This window comes from Psammomys obesus, unplaced genomic scaffold (genome assembly GCF_907164565.1).
Source record: "Psammomys obesus unplaced genomic scaffold, mPsaObe1.curated_primary_1811, whole genome shotgun sequence".
NCBI classification, from domain to species: Eukaryota; Metazoa; Chordata; class Mammalia; order Rodentia; family Muridae; genus Psammomys; species Psammomys obesus.
The window spans coordinates 16,045,532-16,061,807 of record NW_026592510.1 but is presented as its reverse complement, the minus strand read 5'-3'; the positions used below and the strand labels follow the sequence as shown (position 1 = coordinate 16,061,807).

At 38.6% G+C, this 16,276-nt stretch overlaps 1 protein-coding gene across 1 annotated transcript in view; it reads right to left on the bottom strand.

Moving 5' to 3' along the window:
* The window catches only part of Tmc1 (transmembrane channel like 1), a 175,569-nt gene that overhangs the window by 107,553 nt on the left and 51,740 nt on the right, over nucleotides 1–16,276 (bottom strand). Inside the window, exon 3 of the mRNA XM_055614177.1 lies at nucleotides 6,077–6,124. Coding sequence (XP_055470152.1) covers nucleotides 6,077–6,124 — 48 coding nt within the window. The remainder of the gene's footprint in view (nucleotides 1–6,076; nucleotides 6,125–16,276) is intronic.

The following is a 16,276-nucleotide window of genomic DNA, read 5'->3' as shown; positions in this document are numbered from 1 at the left end:
TACATATACATATACATATACATATACATATACATATACATATACATTAGGCCCTTTTAATGATCATGGACTACTGAAGATGAAAGGGACAGGAAAATATAAAATTCAAAGCGTAAAAAGAGTGCTGTGAAGAACTTATTCCTAGGCATGACATTGCACATATGAGCTTGCAACATCAGTAGCTACCTATGCAGGACCTGCACATCCCATCATGTATGACAGAGGGGGCTCACAAGGCCCTCTCCCTCACTAAGGACCTACAGATAGGTGCTCGTTGGAAGAAGGAAACTCATACATCTCAGTGATGTAGCTGCTAACTTGTCCTTGATCAAGTAAATAACACCCAACCTGTGCATGTCCACGAAACTCTAATTACATCAGCAGATCACAAACAAAAAAGGCATCAGACTAGGAGGTAAAGGATTGATCAGAAGAGGATGGATTTCATTAAATGTTAAAAGAGGAGAACCAAAGAAAATGGGGAGAATATGGTCAAAACACTTTACATATCTATGAAATTAGAAAAGAATAAATAAAAATCTAAAAAGAATAACAAAGTTGTCTCACATTACCTGACTTCAAAATACATTAATTACTAAAACTAAAATGGTGTTGATATAAGAAAACATCCCATATAGCCTAGTAGAAGAGAACAGAGAGCCTCTAAAATAAACATGAATATAGGCAGTCAAGTGATTCTCAAAATTATTCTAAATTATACATAATAAGGTCAACAACAAATGACACTAGAAAAATTAGATGCTCTATAAAAAAGACTTAAACGCCTAGTTTACACTATACACAAATATCAATTCAAAATGTACTAGACTTGATGTTAGACAGAAAATTTTAGAATTCCAGAAATACATGCTATAAAGGCTTTATAGTATTGATTTTAATAATGCTTTCTTGGACATGAGATCAAAGGTACAACTAATAAAAGAAAAAACATAGTAAGTGGGACAGTCCGGAGCCAAGACAGAAAGGTGCCCTTAAGGGCAAAGTCCTACATTAATATTACTTCAATATCTCCTTTTTCTATGCTTTCAGCTAAAAATCATTTTGGAGAAAAGCACTTTAGCGTTCCAAGAATATTTCTGTCTGACATCTTTAGAATGCCTGCTAAACATGGCTAAAAATATTTTTGTCCATTATAGTAACCTTTTGACCATATGCCCATGACCTTTAACTAATCATGCCCAAGAATGTGTTGACTTATTTTTCCTCCTTCACAAATAACCTTAAACTGAGCATGCTCCAGAATTCACATCATAAACTGAAGTTGCTCCAGATGTACCACCTCTAAAGAGCTGCCTTGCACCAATAGGTTTAGGCTTAGTGCATGAGAGCCTCAGGCTTTCTTTGCTCAAAGATGACATTGCTTTTGGAATAACTCCAATGCTCTTGTCCCAGCTGTAGACAGTAAACCTGTCTCTATTCCTCTACCTTTGGGTCATGTTTATCTGCTTTGCATTCACCAAGAAAAGAACTGCTGTGCTTAGCCACAGGACTTCATCAAAGGAAAAGCTTTTGTATGTCAATGGAAATAGTTCACTAAAAGATAATTTATGGAATAAAAGACATATTTGCAAAGCATGTAACTGAGAAGGGACTGGTGTCCAAAATACATAAGACACTACTATGACTAAATAATAAAATAAAAGTAATGGTCTATGCTTTAAAATAATTAAAATTAATTAATTTTAATGGTCTATGCTTTAAAATAATTAAAATTATTAATAGAAATTTCTCTAAAGAAGACATTCAAAATGACCAATAGATATATAGATGTGTGTGCTTAACACCTTTAATAGTTAGGGAAATGGAAACCAAACCTGCTGTGAGATATTAGTTCACTCTTATTAAAGCAACTGTTATTAAAAGTATAGTAAGTGATGGCAAAGATGTGAAGACATTGAAACCCAGGTGCAGTGCTGGTGGGTAAGTGAAATAGTGCTCCCACCATGCAAAGCATGAAATTCTTTACAAATGGGAAACAGAAGTATACAGTGTTTCAGCAATGCCAACTACAGGCATTTACCCAAAAGAACTGACTTGAGATCTTGAAGAGGTGTTATTACTCCATAGTCAATGAAGCACTGTTCTCAGCATCCAAGATATGGAACAACATAAACACATGTCATCAGAGACAAAAAAAAAAAAAAAAAAGTACAGTGTTCAGATAATGGGACATTCAGGCTCTAAAAGGCAGGATATACTGCTGTTTTGTATGTGTGTGAACACTGAGGATGCTACATCCAGTGACATAAGCCACACACAAAAAGACAAAAACTGTATGATTACACTCATATGAGAAACCTAAATGATTCAGGCTCAGAAGTGAACAATAGAATTGTAGCTGCCAAGGGCCAGGAAGAACCAGAAATGTCCTGTTTTTATAAACAGACATAAAGTTGCAAATAAGTATAGGGATCTATGGTACAACATAATACTTAGTCTGTTCATATCCTTGCATTTTGTATCCATAGCCTCAACCTCAAAGCCTCAAAAATACTTAGAGAAACTATCATTACTGAATGTCTCACCATTGTCCCCTAACACTGCTCTACACAGGTAACAGCCTACTACAGCATTTGATAGAAGCTGCTTATGCATTTTCCGTCTTGGGGATTCTCTGGCATCCTGGAACCAAGCCTTACAGGTACCCAGCAACAACAGTGACATGCTGTACATGTCACAAAAACATTGACAGGATAAATCTTTTATGATATGCTCTTGTAATAATAAAAATAAGTAAATGTAGATACTGATGACACAGTTTACCAATTTGGCCTAATTAACACAATAGAACAATCAATCTACCTAACAAACACAAATTCAGGGAACACTGAAGAGCCACCAGAGTAAGTCTCATTCTGAGACAGACATACACAAGCACCAGTGTATGTAAGAATTCTGTCATTGTTTCAATCTAAGTGGAACTAAGTTTTAAAACAGCTTTTAAGTGGACTCTGTGGAAGTGGCAGATAGCAGGTCCCAGTGTCTCCAAGCTCTTGGACCTCATGTCCTGGTGTGACAACTTGAAAAAAACTTTGAACTGGGGTACACAAGCAAGCGCAGACTGAGGGCTCCAGGAAAGAGGTTTGGTTCTCACATTTGTCTGTTTCCTTTCTTTGCTTTTTATGGAATATGGGCTGGGGAACCCCAAACGAGTGTGTTCTTCAAGTCTCTGAGAGAGTCAGGGTGAGGTTTCCTCCTACTCATCTTTGCCAAGGAACCAAAAGCTGGGGTCCAGAAAAGCCTTAACTGTAGAAGTCTGTATAACCCAGATTCCAGCTCCATCACTGCCCAGCCATGTGGGCATAGCCTTCACCCTAGGGAACAAGGGGGCTCCTGCTCAGAGACCAAAAGAAATGGACAGAAGGGCAGACCTTGGTGATGGCTTCATGTCAGTGATGGTTTCCATGTTTGAAAGCCAGCATAGAGTTATGGGGTCTATGGTGAGGTGGGAAGGTGACTGACAGCTCCCTAAGGGCATCCTCAACTACACTGCCCAGATCTTTAAGCTTTTACATCCCCTTCCTTTTCTCTTCTTCACCCCTCATTGGCAAGAGCTCCAGTGTCAGTCAGCTGTACCCTTGTCAGTTTTGGTGTTTCCTTTTGCCACAAGGTTTGATGGGTGAAAGAGAACCTCCTCCCACCCCAATTTCATCCTCTCAGTCAAAGAATCGGGGCCAGGCCAGGACCATTTTGTGCTGTCTAAGGCTGGTTTTGCTTGGGGAAGAGGACAAAGACTTCCTAGGAAAGTAAAGAAAAGTAGAAGACATTAATAAAATCTGACCAAACAAGTCATCTTTCGAAGTCTTCTCTGCCAATATATGGATGGAGGAAAGGGTGGAGATAGAAGGTAAGTCTGAATCCATTCTTCAGGCTACGATTTGGTTTGGGGTCAGGAATTCTGTTTTACAGGCAAGAAGGAGCTAGACCTGGACCATGCCCAGTCAGGAGATCAGCTTGAGTCAGAAGGATGGCATGTCCTTCTCTTCACAGGGCAATTCAGGTCCAGAAATGGGTAAGGTATGAAGGGTGCCCGTGTTTTGAGATCTACCAACAATTGAGACAATGAGTGACCTTTGAACCTACCCTAGAAGTGTGTGGCATCCCTCATCCGCCAAAACTGGAGCAAGGAAGAACAACTCCCACATAACACTGGGGAAAGACTTGACTCTTCTCCTGTGAAAATGCTTTGTAAAAAGTTTGTTTGCCTAAAACAGATTTTTGGGAGAAAAAAAAATGTGGACTCTAGATTTAAGTGTGTGTGTGTGTGTGTGTGTGTGTGTGTGTGTGTGTGTGTGTGTGAAGAATAAGAGAGAGAAATGAAGCAGAAACATGAGCATGAAAAAGGCCAAAGAGAAGTTAAAGAAGTGAAAATGGAGAAAAAGAGAGGGTAACGGAATTCATATGCTATGAAAGCAGAAGTAGGAACTATATGAGAAAAAAGGATCCCAGCAAGAGGCAGGTAGACGGGAGACACATAAAAAAAAAAAAAAGTAAAATGACATGTGACATGTGTGTATAAAAACATCATGGTGAAACCCATTATTTTATATGCTAATCATAAAATTAATAAAATCTAAAAAAAATCACAATTTGGGAGTAAATATGGCCAAAGTACATATATTCATGTATAAAAATGTTATAATAAAACCTATCATTTTGTGGAACTATTATGTGCTAAGAAAAGAGTTTAGAAATAGTAGCATATGCCTGCAATACTAACACTTCATGAAGTACAGGCAAGAATATCACAAGTTCAAGGTCATCTTCAGCTACATAGAAAGGTCAAGGTCAGTCTGGGATATATAAAACCTTGTCTCTAATTTCATATGTACCATAAAACTGGTGCAAGGATGAGGATAGGAAAAGTTCTGAAATAAATTTACTTAAAATATTAATGAAAAGTGAAAAATCTATTCTACTCAATTTGCATGGTTTACCACGGGCGACATATATATTATTACAATTACTTGCTGCAATGTAGAAACAAAAAAAAGGCAGACTTTAATAGTTTATCTAGATTCTAGATATCCAAACTGTAAGCAGCAGATGTTCAAGGCTGTCTATTAATTTACACTTTTGAAACAGACTTGATTTTCATTCAAGCAATGATACCAAGATGTAGTGAGGCTCCAGGCTGTTTTCATTTGGGGTGGGGGTGGGGAGTTCTTAGTCAGGACACTCTGCTTACCGTTTGTGCATATTAAAATGTCAGTCCAGTGCCCCTCTAACTGAACTCTTCTTTAGATGCTGCTCTTTCATTTGTGGTTCAAAAAATTCAAAACATTTTCTCATCTAATGATCTTTCTTATATCCCTGACCATGAGTGGCCCACGTGTCTGGAAAGGGACTATAATTCATGACCATGAGCTGCACATATCCAAAGTGAAACTTGTATAGTCATTCACACAATAGGAACTGGTCACACAGGACAGGAATGCTTTTATTTTAGTTGAATCATCTGGTCAACCCAAATATCTTATTCAACTTGGGCATGTCAAACAGGTGTGTGTGTATGTGTGTGTGTGTGTGTGTGTGTGTGTGTGTGTGTGTGTTTGTGTGTATGTGTTGAAACACAGTGGCCTGGAATTTACTACATAGTCAAAAATAGCCTTTAACTCACAGAAATTCACCTGCCTCTGCCTCTAAAGTGCTACCTCCTGAGTGTTGCCAAGCCCGGCCTGAAACACATGATATTGTAGCTCACTGCAAGCCAATCAGTTTTGTCATCAGCCGAGGCTTTCCCAAAGAAAACAGAACAGAAATAGAAAAGAAAATGTCAAGAATTACCACTTACTTTATAATGAACTACTTACAAGTTGTGTGTGGGCATGCATGTGTATACATATACGTGTGTGTATATACATACATACACGCTATGTACACACTAGCTGAATAGAGTGGGGATTCTACTCACTGATCAATGAGGCCAGAAAAAAAAAAAAAAGGCATGTACACACACTCCTGTGATTTTAGGTAGTAGTTCAAGTGACAGGATAGCCAGCACATTTCCTACCATCCACAGGCAACTCTTCCTAAGGAGCCCACCCTTGCTTACTTGAGCTTTCCTCTGTGTCATCTTCTTTCTCCTCCACTTGGATTTGCACTGTTGAAAAAGGGAGACATGAGCAGCAATTACTTCAATGCTTGTGTAACTGTCGGTAACTACCTATACTTCACTCATTTTTACCATAAGCTATTCGTGCAGGTAAATTTAAAAAAAAAAAAAATTCCCCAGAGCTGGAAGGTTGGCTCAGAAGTTAAAAGTACTTTTTGTTCTTACAGTAGGCCCAAGATTCAATTCCCAGCACCCACCCGGCAGCTTAAAACTGTCTGTAATTTCAGTTCCAGGAGATATGGTGTTCTCTTCTGGCTTCCAAAGACACCAGATACACAAGAGGTACACATACATACATATACACATACATACATACATACACAAAACCTTCATATACATGAACAAAAAAAGTGTTTTAAAAAACATTTTTCTATTTCTATTATGAAAACTATTGTTTTTCTGGTGTAGAATAAATATAAAATCCAAATATTACAAAAAGTATGACTTTTGAAAGCACTGTAAATCCACAAATTACAAAACATGCTACAGGAAGTTAGTACTTGATAACCTAATACCACCCCAAATTCCCCAAGTTCCTCAAATTATTGCTGTTTGCTACTTGGTGTTTCCTGAGACCTGTCCTGTACACAAACTGACACACAATTACAAAGCTAAAAACACCCCCCGAAACACAGCACTCAGAATAATGAGGCAGGTGTTAATGAGTTCAAGGCCAGCCAGGGTCGATAGAGGACCCTATCTCAAAAACCCAAAAGAAACCAAAGTGTCTGCACACCTAGGCCCCTTGTGCAGGTAACAGCTTCCGGTTTCTATACACAACTGTAACCAATTCGTTACTTTAAAATGAAGAATAATTCATTCGAACATATTTTGCCAAATATCAAAACAAAACAAAACAAAAATCCTGTATAAACATGATTAAAGTTGGATCTTCCCTATTTCCGTTATGTCTATATGCCTTTTATCAGTGCACCCTAAATGTCCCAGCATGTGACTCTCCGTGAAAATGTGGAAACCTGTGACCTTAACACTCAAGATTTCTGTTATTCCATACCCAGACTCATGTGGCATTTTGATGTAATCCCTGCTCCTTTTTTTATAATGGTCTTTGGAAAAGTTATAGCAGTGCACCAATATGGGGGAAGTGTGGGATTTGGCAGAATCTTCCTAATATTATCCACAATGTTAAACTTAATTCACAACTGTAGGCATCGCTATTTTGCCGGAAGGTAGAGCTCTAGCAATTGTGGCTCCGTGGATTAAGCACGTACTGCAGACGTGGAAAGATTGCAGATCGGATCCAGTGTCAGTCCGAGGCCTGCACTTTGCATGTGCACATGCACACACTCACACGTGGAAACATATACACACACATGCACACAAAGGCATGCCACCCGTAAATACACAAGCTAAGGCGAAGAAGCAGCAAGAGCGACCCCGGACAGACCAAACCCGCGCGCCGCGGAAAATGGAGGCGCCCTAACAGACGGGGCACAGAAAGCTGAACGTGCTGGAGATGCCAAGTGACCTGTGCGCATTTTTGATAACCGTGTGCTTCTGGCGACTGTACAGTTTGAAATACTATTTTAAACCAAGTTTTATATAAATGCAGAATTTTTGTTTTACCTTTTTTTTTTTTTTTTTTAGCTATGGTGTTAGCACACAGAACACTTCATTGTTTGGGGGAAAGAACACGTGTCACTAATAAAATGTCTCCCAAGGTGGATTGATGATGGAAAACATTTTTCCTTGATAATTTTAAGAGTCTGTTGACTCCCACAAGGGATGTCGCGGTGCTGACATATGTGGTCCCCATGGCACAAAATACCTTGTGGTATTGAGATACTCTAAGTTCATTTTTGTATTCTCCTCCCCCTGTACCATCAACATCGACTTAACTCCCTTAAAACCAGAGACCTGCTGGAACCTGATCCCCCAAATTGGTTTTCCAGTCTATTGGGCGATTTGGACTTTGCAGTGACATCATTGAGTGTCCTTTTATAAAAGGACTCATTGGTGGTTCCTTTTATAAAAGATCGTGGATCTTCAAATTGATAATTCTGCCATTTGCTTTTCATTTCCTGAAAGTCAGAGTCAGCTTGTGAAAAGTTGTTAAACAACATCCTTAATGTGAAATGTCAACCCTCACTCTAAGATACTTTGAATGAAGATTTCATTGGGTTTTATAGTGGCTTTCTGATTTGAGTAGTCTATACAAGAAGGAAGTTTGGAAGTTCTTGTACACTGTTAATGTCTGCCCATGTCCTGCCTGAAATACCATGATTGTTCATTGAAAGTATCTTTAATAAAGTTGGATAGATTAGAAAAACACACACACAAGCAAAGTTTAAAAACAAGAGAAAAAGAAAGTCTAGTAACTTGTTACAATTTAAGGTGAAGAAATGTAAATCTTTTTTTATTTTCATTTATTTATTGTTGTCATTAGCATCTACTTGTGGAAAGTAACATTTTTCATTACAAATGTTTTACACATCTACGTTTAAAATACATTTGTATAAATAATGTTTAAGAAAGCGACTTAACAAAAAATTTTAGATAAAAGTACAAGGCCTGAGCAGGTTAATAAAAACCTCATAGAAAACACTACTTAAAAGAGCTTTAAATAAAAACAAAAGTTTATTAGAAAAATTTACTATTTGTAACCAGAAAAAAATTGATCAGTATCAAGGTCTACTAAATAAAAGAAACATAAATCTTAAAATGCCATGATGGTAAACAATGTTAGGATGAGCCAGTGAAACAGGTTTTAGTTGTGTTTCTAATTTTTTCTCTGCCAAGTTAAGATCTTTAATCACAGCATTGGCAGGGACAGGCCATTCTCTTTGAGTCTGAATCCAGCCTCGTCTACATAGCAAGCTCCAGGACTGCTAAGGCTGCTTAGTGAGACTCTGTCTCAAAAACAAATGGTTCTTTTTCAGGTCCTGACAGACTTATCAAAAAGGCAATACATGCCAGAGATGTAAATTCCATTCACAAAGCAGATTATTATGAAAGGACTTTTTGCTGTTAAATATTATCGCCATAAAAAGTTTAAGATATGCAAAAATGTTATGTATCAACATGAGCCTTGGGCTGTGGAAATAAATGTCCTTTTCTTCACAGTGGACACATACCTTCTGTTGCTAGCTGAAACTCAGTCCGCACAGTGTAGAATTTTTATGCCACTACAGAGACTTTGTAATGATGAAGGCAGGCAAATCTGAGAAGACTATGTTTTAGAAAAGTCATGTTCTTTATTTGCAATAAATGACACCTCCAGGCTTCTTTACTCGACGAATTTCCTAGGAAGACATGTTGATTGTGTAAGATTTGCTCTTGACCCAAACCCTCAGCTAAGACATCAGCATGGAAACTAAATCAAGATTTAAGATTCTATCAAAATTGTTAGGTCAAACTTCATTTTAATGGAACTTCATAAGGTCTTAGAGTAACCATTAATACTGCACTGTGTTAATTTAAAGCAGTGCTGCAGAACCAAGCTAAGAAAACTAAGGCCAAACCTTGCGTCAAAAACTGCTGCCACCTTTTTTCTTAGCAATCCCCTAGAGCTTATTCCCAATCTTACAATTCCTCATTCATTGGCTGGCTTGTAAACTATTGATCTTCTGCTTTTAAAATAACCCTTCTTCCAGGGAGTAATGAGAAGACAGTGAAAGGAGAAAAGACAGCAAGACCTGTCAAAATGTTGGAGGCAGCAAGGGAAACTACATTGGAGTGTGCCTATTTAAGAAAAAAAAAAAATATGCAGTAGGAACAGATGAACTCCTAGGCAACCCAGATCCTCATTTCATGCAAATAAAGTCAGTAATTAAAAAACCATAAATGGAAACAACAGCAAAATGCCATATTTCAGAAGCACTGGCGTTGTTCAGAAAAGCGGATGTTGTCTGGGGCTTTCTCATTTAATCCACAGTTCTAAAAAGTCATTCTTTGTATTTCAGGGTGACAGTAACTAAGTGGGCAGAAGAACTCAATATTGTTCAGTCCTCTGACCAAATTCAGCTTGTAAAGTGATGTTTCACCAGATTATTTTGGAAACTGAAAATTCAATTCAGTGGTTGTATATCTACAAAGATATACAGAACAAATGCTTTGGGGTAGTAATATATAAAGTCATAAAGAAAATACCTTTGATTTTTTTTGTTATTTGATGCTGGCGGGAGAGGGGATGCCTTTGTAATGATTTATGCATGAGATGCCTGTAAGACATTCAGGCATGGCATTAAATAGGGGGCTGAATATTTGAGCCTGAAGTTCAGAAGAAAGATTAGGCTGGAAATACAAACTTTAAACTTATTGGCATGCAAATCTTTAAAGCCTTAAGACCAGATAAGAACACTAAGAAACTAAAACAAACAGTGAAATGCAAGGAAAATAATGCTGAGGAGAAGGGATAGGGGCAGTTTAGGGACAGGGGCCTCCATTTGTGTCTCTGTCTATAAACTGAAAATGTCCTTACACCTGGCCTGACTGAAGACCAGGAACGTCAATGTGTCAATGCTCTGAGCCCTGATCTGATTCCTTAATGATTATAGGATAACCTTTTCAGAGAACAGAATGTCAAAGTAGCATTAAAGGACACTTATTTCTCCTCCTGGTCAAGATAATAAACTCTTTGGCGCTGGTGAAAACCTAAAATTCAAGATAGGCAGGTCAGTGACTTAGTTAAGGGAACCTTCAAAAAGGTTGGACCACTCCTATGACAGCAGACTCATCTTGGGCCATGTTGAAGGGATACCTTATATCATTAAAGGCCTACTTATTACTATACAAGATAAGGTATTAGGCCTTCAATAAGATAACTTATTTAAGTTATTTAAGATACCTTTCTTACCATTATTCCAAACCCTGATACATTTCCTAGTGGCCACTGTGAGGGTTTGTTGAGTCCAGAGCTCTTTCCAAGTTTCTTTGTTGTTGTTGTTGTTGTTGTTTTTCTCCTTTCTCTTACTTTGAGAGACCAAAGAATTAAAAATTAGTTTTGGGGGGTATTGGTTTAAAGTTTAAGGCACAAGCCTGAACAAAGGCCAGCTAGGTGGAGACATGTCCAGCCACCTGCAAGGAGGAAATAGCCTTACCACATTCTTTTCCTGTCCACTAGAGATACAGTTGCTGGGAAACCAGCCCAGATGGCCAGGTCAGAATCATTTATGATGGGCTTGGCACCTAAAGTAAACCAATCATTTCAAAAGTCAATTTCCCTTGCCCACCAAGACATGTAACTCCCTGCTTGTGGTTTTTCCCTTTTAAAACTTTGTTCTGAGAGACCAAAGGATAAAGTCATTAAGACCTAGAGTAGGTGCAGTAAAAAGTTAGTAATGCCCTGAGGGGGAGAGCTACCTCACTGCATTCTTTCCCCACCCACTAGAGATACAGTTGCTAGGAAACTGGACCCTCCTCTTAGGGAGGGACACCTGGTCACGGTCAATGGTCTGGGAACCTTCCTATAGCCAATCAATTCAAAATGTAGCATCTTGACCAATAGATGCTTGCCAGGCAGGAATTGCCCTGCCTTGGGCATGCTGGGAGGGACCAGAATCTATAAATCACCCAACTAACCTGGGGACGCGTGCTCTGCTACCACTGCTTCGGTGGTGGGGCTGTGTGGGCCCAAGCTGCAGCTTGTAATTTACAATAAAAAGACCCTCATGTGTTTTGCAACGGAGTCGATTCCTGTAGATCTTTTGGGGGCTCATGAACTGGGTATAACAGTTCCTCTATACAATCCAGCCACATTCCTCTCCTGCTTCCACGGAATGTTTCGCCACCCAGGCTCGAGCTTGTATTAAATAAACCCTCATGTGTTTTGCAGCATAGTCGATTCCTGGTGATCTTTGGAGGTCTCGCGAATGAGACAGAGCAACTTTAGGAGGCTATCCAGAACTTACATATCTGTTTCCAGTACTTCCACCCACTATCATGTGGCTGTTTGTCCTCCATGTGTGTGGTTTTCTTTTTGTTTTGTTTTGACTTTTTTTTTTTCTCTTCATCTTACTTTTCCAGGCAACTGCTGAGATTAACCACTTGCCTGCCCTGGGTTTTTTTCTCTTAAACTATAAAAATTGTCCTTGCACTTCGTTCTGCATCCATTCTTAAATTCCTTCATTTGTAAGACTGAAAACCACAAGAAAGGATCCTGCTTTCTCCAGGAGCAACTGTCATCTCTGATGGGGCTTCCCAGTATTTCTGGTGAAAATAAGATACTAGGAAAGGCAAAAGAAATGCATCAAAGAAATAAGTCTCAGTTTGCTAATTAAAGAATTTGAACTGTAAGTTGATCAATGAGTTATCCAATATGGCCAGGGAGGTGGTGTGGACCAAAGCCTGGATTTGTGTATCAATAAATGTCAATAGGCTTTGACTGGAGATATGGCTCAGTGGGTAAAAACACTAGCTGCACCAAACTTTGATTCCTGGATCCAGATCCTGTAAAAAGACAGGTGTGATGGCACACCTCAACAATCTCAGCACGCCTAAAGAAAGATGAGAGATGGAAATATGAATCACTGAGACTCTCAAGGGCCAGCTAGACTGGATAATAAAAGACATCAACATAGAAAGACACGTTGTCTCAGCAAGGTGAAAGGTGGGAAGCTACTCCTGAAAGTTGTCCTCTGACTTCCACACATGTGCTCATGAATGCAAACACACACACACACACACACACACACACACACAAATAGCAATGGCCTTGCAGTATGGAAAACAGCTAGTTTTTCTACTTAGAATATTCATCTATGCAGACAGAAAGGCATTTGGCAGAGTGCCATTGAGACCAAAAGAGGGACTCCAGATTCTGCTGAGCTTGAGTTACAGGCACTTGTGAGCCATGCAATGTAGGTGCTAAGAACAGAAGCTATTTGGGGTCCTCTCCAAGCACAGGAAGTGCTCTTAACTGCTGAGCCACCTCCCAGTCCCTGCTTCTTCTGAATAGTTTGGATCCCTGTTGCTTGGATTCAGGGATGTAAGAGACATAGATCAAGTAGGCCAAAGGCATTTACTGAAATGAACCAATATAACAGTAATGCATCTCTAATCTAAAACCACATGCTCAATCCTGTGTATTTTTGTAAATTATCTAAGTTAACAAAGAGACCACTTTCATCTGTTTCTTCTACCAATACTTTGCTTCAAAGAGAATCTGAAAATTGAGGACTAGATGGTGTATTGCCAAGTAAAATAATAAAGCTAATTAGGACCCTTAAAAAATCCTGAAATCCCCCCATTTAAGGGAAAAGGAAAGGAAAGGAAGTAGAAGATAGCTTGTAGAATCCTCATGAATAGACAAGTTGGGAAATGTAATGCTCTGAACATTCCAGATCTGCAGCTATCCAAGGGCCCCTTAAATCATAAACGGTGTGTTAGGGTCTAGAGCTCACTGAAGAAAACACCCCAGACTCAAGTAGTATGCAAAGAGCAAAGAACATTTTATTCTGCAGAAATCCATTGTGCTGGGATCCTTGAAAAGTAAAATGGCGAAGAACCCTGAATTGAGCTCACAGGGTTCTTTTATAGGTACTCAGGGAAAATTTCAGGGTAGGTTAGGTAATCTTTAGTATGACTAGATTATTCAAACTTATAAACACAGGCAAAAAAAAAAGTGCAGGCAACTTTTGGACTGGTCAGCAGTTAAGCAACCTTATCTGTCCTGTCAGATGGTCTGGCAGAGGGTCAGGCGGCTTCTGATTGGCCATTTTCTGTGGTTTTTCCAGTAAATGTTAATTCACTTCAGGGAATGGAAACTTAGGCCTGGTCCTTTTGACAGTGAACTGAGGTCTGTCATGGAGTAAGCCCAGATCCTATGTGAGATTCAAGTGGGGTCTCACATGTGTCTCACAACAATGACAAAATTAACATGTAGAGAGTGATATAGAGAACACAGTTATTGTTAGTATTTAGGCAGCCTGCTTCTGGGTTGCCTAGCAACCTGTGATGTCATCATGTGTTGCCCAACAGATAGTCACACCTGGCAGGCGTGGTTCAGTTGCTCCATGAAAGGACCAAACTGCCACTTTGTTGCTCTCTTGCTCTCTTAACTCTTGCTCTCTTGCTCTCCCCTCTCCCTGTCCAGGCACTCCTTCCTCTCCCCCACCATCTCCCTTTCCCCTTGTCTCTCCATCTCCATCCAATAAATCTCTTTCATATATATGTTGCTCATCATCATTTCAGTTATACCTCTGTGTGTGTGTTCCTACGGGCACACATGTGTATGCCTTCCCTAAGAACAGTTTAAATTCTGTTTCCTGTAAAAATTAAACATAATAATAGTAAAAAGGTAAATCCAAATTTCAAAATGAATGAATAAATTTAGCCCCAGAGAAAAATTTCTAGACAGTGAACCTTGTATATTCAAGTCAAAGTCACCAAACCACATTCCCGTGTGATCTCTCCACAGAGAAAGGCCCAACTGTCAGTTTCTGCCCATTTATTCTAACAGTAGGTATAGATATGAAGCAGAGAAAAGCCACCACTGTCAACAAAACTGAGTAAAAATGATGGACTGGGCATCTTTTTTTTCCTTACTTCCTTTTATTTTTGATGTTTTGAGGCAAGAAAGATGTTTGTGGCATTTATCGTGGTGGTCTTACCCAATAATGAGATTGGGCATGGCAATTTTGGAAGCTACTGGGTGAAGAGAAGATTTCTTGATTCTCATATCAATAAACTATCTTAATAAACCTGAAAGCTATAAGACATTTTACAATTCTCAGGGGGTGGAAAATGAAAATGGGATCATTACACCTCAGTTTCATCAAAGCTGGAAAAGCATGGTGTTTGACAGCAGTAGTCTGAAACTCCTACATGTGCCAACATCTGATCTTCCTCAGGAGGATTTTCAGCTTTCACAAGACACACACATCCAAACTCCTTAACTGGAAGGAGAGAGTGGAAGACCAGTAAGTGAACAAACAAACAAACTACTTCAAAATTCCCTAGTAAAAATTCACATTAAAAATGCTTTTAAATTTAGTGATATTTTCTAATATCGTAATGTCTAAAACATGCTACATAGCTGTTTTAAATTTTTATGGTTTTAAAATTATAAAACAGTAAGCTGGCATTTGAGCAAGGAGAAATAGAACTGTCTGTTATAGTAGCAGTTACAGTCCAATGTTCTTCCTTCTGTATCAAGCCTATTTTTTGAGACTCTAGGACATCCAGGAGAAAAAATATAATTAGCTGCTGATGTCTGCCTTATTAGAAACACAGTACAAAATATTGCTATCGCCAAATCAAATGGGAAGAAGTCTGTGGAAAAGCACATTTTACTATGAGATTGAAGACAGGATTGTCAATGCTTAGAAGAACAGAAAGAAGAAAGATGACCCACTCTGGGTATAGATCTCCTTTCTATCCTTTAGAATAAAATTATTATTATTTTTATATCATTATTTATACATTTGAATTTATATGTAAATCTGAATTTATATATCTGAATTGATACACATATAATACTGACTAAATGAGTTATTTCCCTTTTTCTACATGTACACACATGCCTAAAAAAAAGGAAGGGAAGGCACATCAAAATTTTGCCCTTCTTCCTTTTGCTTTTATTGTACAATAAATTATAATTAAACCTAGGCTGAGTGAAGTGAATAGCTGGTGTGATCCCAAATTTTCCCACCCCTACACTGGAAGAGACACATAAAACGCTGAGGTGGAGTTCTTCAGATGGCGAATTACATGCTGAAGTAAGTATGAGAAACTGTAATTAGATACTGCAGAATACCAGCGATCTACAGAAACACTGTGTGGTTTGGACACTGGCTTTTTTTCCTTTTAAACTACACCTACTCAACAAATAAATAGCTATTCATAAAATCATTTAGAGTTATTTGTGGTTGTAACTAAATTAAATAAATAAATAAATAAATAAATAAATAAATAAACAAACAAAACAAAAAGTAAGTGGTGAGTGTTACTCTTTGTGTTGCATTACACTGTTTGGAGGAGGGGGAGTTTCTGTCCATGCTGTCATAATACATAGTCAGAGTGTGTGCTCTAGCACTGCAATTACCTCCACGCAGGGCAGTCCTTGTAAATAAGTGTAGTAAAATGAAAATGCATTCCCTTGGGAGCTTTTGTGGCTACAGCCTTTTATAGTAAAAAGACACCAAAATAACAACCAGATGAAAGCACAAATGTGTGCTGTAA